Source organism: Triticum urartu, chromosome 5A (genome assembly GCF_056163025.1).
Source record: "Triticum urartu cultivar PI428250 chromosome 5A, HENAU_Tu73, whole genome shotgun sequence".
Lineage (NCBI taxonomy): Eukaryota > Viridiplantae > Streptophyta > Magnoliopsida > Poales > Poaceae > Triticum > Triticum urartu.
In genome coordinates this window covers 681,252,677-681,255,203 of record NC_141877.1, presented here as the reverse complement: position 1 = coordinate 681,255,203, position 2,527 = coordinate 681,252,677, and the positions used below count along the sequence as shown (strand labels likewise).

The window sequence follows — 2,527 nt, the reverse complement described above, 5'->3', positions numbered from 1 at the left end:
GTGAAAATTATGGCTTCCGGGTCTATTTTTATCATATTATTTTCAGACTATAAAACCAAAAACCTAAAAATACGTTGCTGCAATTTATTTACCTTTACTTTATTTTGCACTTTTATTCATCTTTTATTCCTATCTCTATCAGATCTCATCCTTGCAAGTAACCATGAAGGGATTGACAACCCCTTTATCGCATTGGGTATAAGTATTTGTTTGTTTGTGTAGGTGCTATCATTGGAGACTTGTGTGTTTTTCCTACTGGATTGATACCTTGGTTCTTAACTGAGGAAAATACTTATCTTTACTTTAACGCATCACCCTTTCCTCTTCAAGAGAAAAATCTACACAAGCTCAAGGAGCATAGTAGAAGGCACCCATCACCAATGGTGCATGGTAAGGTGGCTACACATAGCAACGCCACAACTATATAGGCACCCATCGCCAATGGTGCATGGTAAGATGGCTACAGATAGCAGCGCGACCACTATGTAGGCACCCATCGCCAACGTGGCTACAGAAATACGACGTGGTGTTGTGAAGTGGAGGGAGGCCATAGCCCCCTACCCTAACATACAGTGGGGGAAGAGGGCCAAACCCACTAATTTAAATTAACTAGTTGTTCATGCTCGATAGAGTAAGGTATCCACCAGTAAGTCATTTATTTATAAATGTTGGTGTTATATTCTACAAAAGATATCGCACTAATGTATTTATGTAAGCAGATATAAAATGTTAAACGTGTATTAAAAAAAAGTTCCTGACATATATGTAAAATGTGTGGTAACATTTAGAAAATTTTCACGTGTTTTCCAAAACCTGTACATGGATAGTTTTTGAAAACATTCTTATACAGTGTACACAAATGTTTGTGTAATTCAGAAAAATGTTCAACATGTATAAAAAAATTCCGGTGTTTAAGAAAAATGTACGGTTTGTAAAAAAAAGTAGACATAAAACATATAATTTTTTAGGGGTATAAAACACAATATTTGGAAAAATGTTAATGAAGGATATGAAAAATGTTAAGATTGTATAAAAAATATTTTTAATGTATACCAGAAATGTACAATGTGTAAGAGAACTGTAGAAATCAAAATATATATTTAAAAAAATGTTATCGTGTATTTAGAAACTGTTAAACATGTATTAGACAAATGTTCTTGACTTAAGCTATGTATTTGACATTATGCTATGTATGAGGGAAACGTAGTAGGAATGGACTGTTACTTATGTTATGTATGATGGTAATGAGAAAGCGTTGTCGAATAATGCAATTAAGTTGTTTAAATGAGTGTTTGAAACACGTTTTTTATATAAAAAAAATTGTAGTTGATTCTTTTAGGGTTTTAAGTTAGGGCATCCTCTAGCTGAGCAAAAGTTTAATCACCCCAAATATTTGACTTTTTGAGATAGGGAGAAGGTTTGAGAGGAATTATGTTTATGGCATCTGATAGAGATGCTCTAAGTTTACGGGCTTTGGAGTTGAGGGGTCATTTCTACACTTTAAACAGAGTTCAATTACAAAAATTATGCTTTCTCTAAAATAAATGGACTGCAGATTGTCAATGCATGCCAAAGTTTTAGCATTTTCTTTCTGAATAGAATTGACTAAATTATTTGAGATATCGGGGCTGAAAGCCTGAAACAGCTAGCACAAGGAAGCAAGCAAAACTGAAAGCCTACGTGTTCCAACTAGCTAGATGAGCAACAAACTAGACGGACATGAAAGAAACATCGACTGGAGACGGACCTAAATAAAGTCTAAAACCAGCTGCAAGCAAGCATGCATGCACGTTTACTCTAAATTGATCGGGATGGCGTGAGCCTTGAGCACTTGCTCGAAGTCCGCATCCATGAGCATGTTCATCACCGCCACCGCCTCCTCCTTGCTGCGGATGTTGGCCTGGGTCTCCAGCATCTTGGTGAAGGGCCCGTCTTCCCATTTGCCCGTGCGGTTGGCGCGGATGATCTCGTAGGACATGGTGTCCCAGTGCTCGATGTAGGGCAGATGCTCGGGGGCGACGCGGGACTCGCTGTCCCATCCGCTTCTCACGGTCTCTCTGATGGGCTTCAGCCGCCCGGACTCGCAGATCATCACCTTCACGGCCGCCAGAGCCCACTTGACCGGCTCTGCGTCGGCGGCCGGGTCGTAGGCGGAGAGCACACGAACGGCGTGCATCATGGCGTCCCGCCCTAGCGGCAGGCCCGGCAGGTTGGCGAGGCCGCCGATGAGCTCGCTGTAGCTGCTGCCGAACGGCAGGGGCTTGGACGTGGGGATCAGATGCTCGTGGCCTGGGAAGGCGTGCCAGTGGAGGCTCTCGTCGGTGAAGCCGGCGAGGGAGAGGTCGTGGGTCTGCACGGCCAGGGAGGTGTTTTCGTGGCTACCGCGCAGTGTCAGGATGGTAAGGGCGGCAGGTGGGTCGTCGGCGGCAGCAACTGCACCTCCGTGCTCGGTGTTGCTGGCGGCGAGAGCGAGTAAGAGGAATAGGAGGAACGCTGTCATGGCTACTGGGTGGGTGGGTCGGTCCAT

General features: G+C 43.3%; 1 protein-coding gene across 1 annotated transcript; it reads right to left on the bottom strand.

The window, feature by feature from the left end:
- Positions 1-1,591: 1,591 nt before the first annotated feature.
- On the bottom strand, positions 1,592-2,527 carry LOC125506541 (60 kDa jasmonate-induced protein-like). The gene has a single exon (XM_048671335.2). The coding sequence runs from the start codon at positions 2,525-2,527 to the stop codon at positions 1,793-1,795; it is 735 nt and encodes a 244-aa protein (XP_048527292.2). The 3' UTR covers positions 1,592-1,792.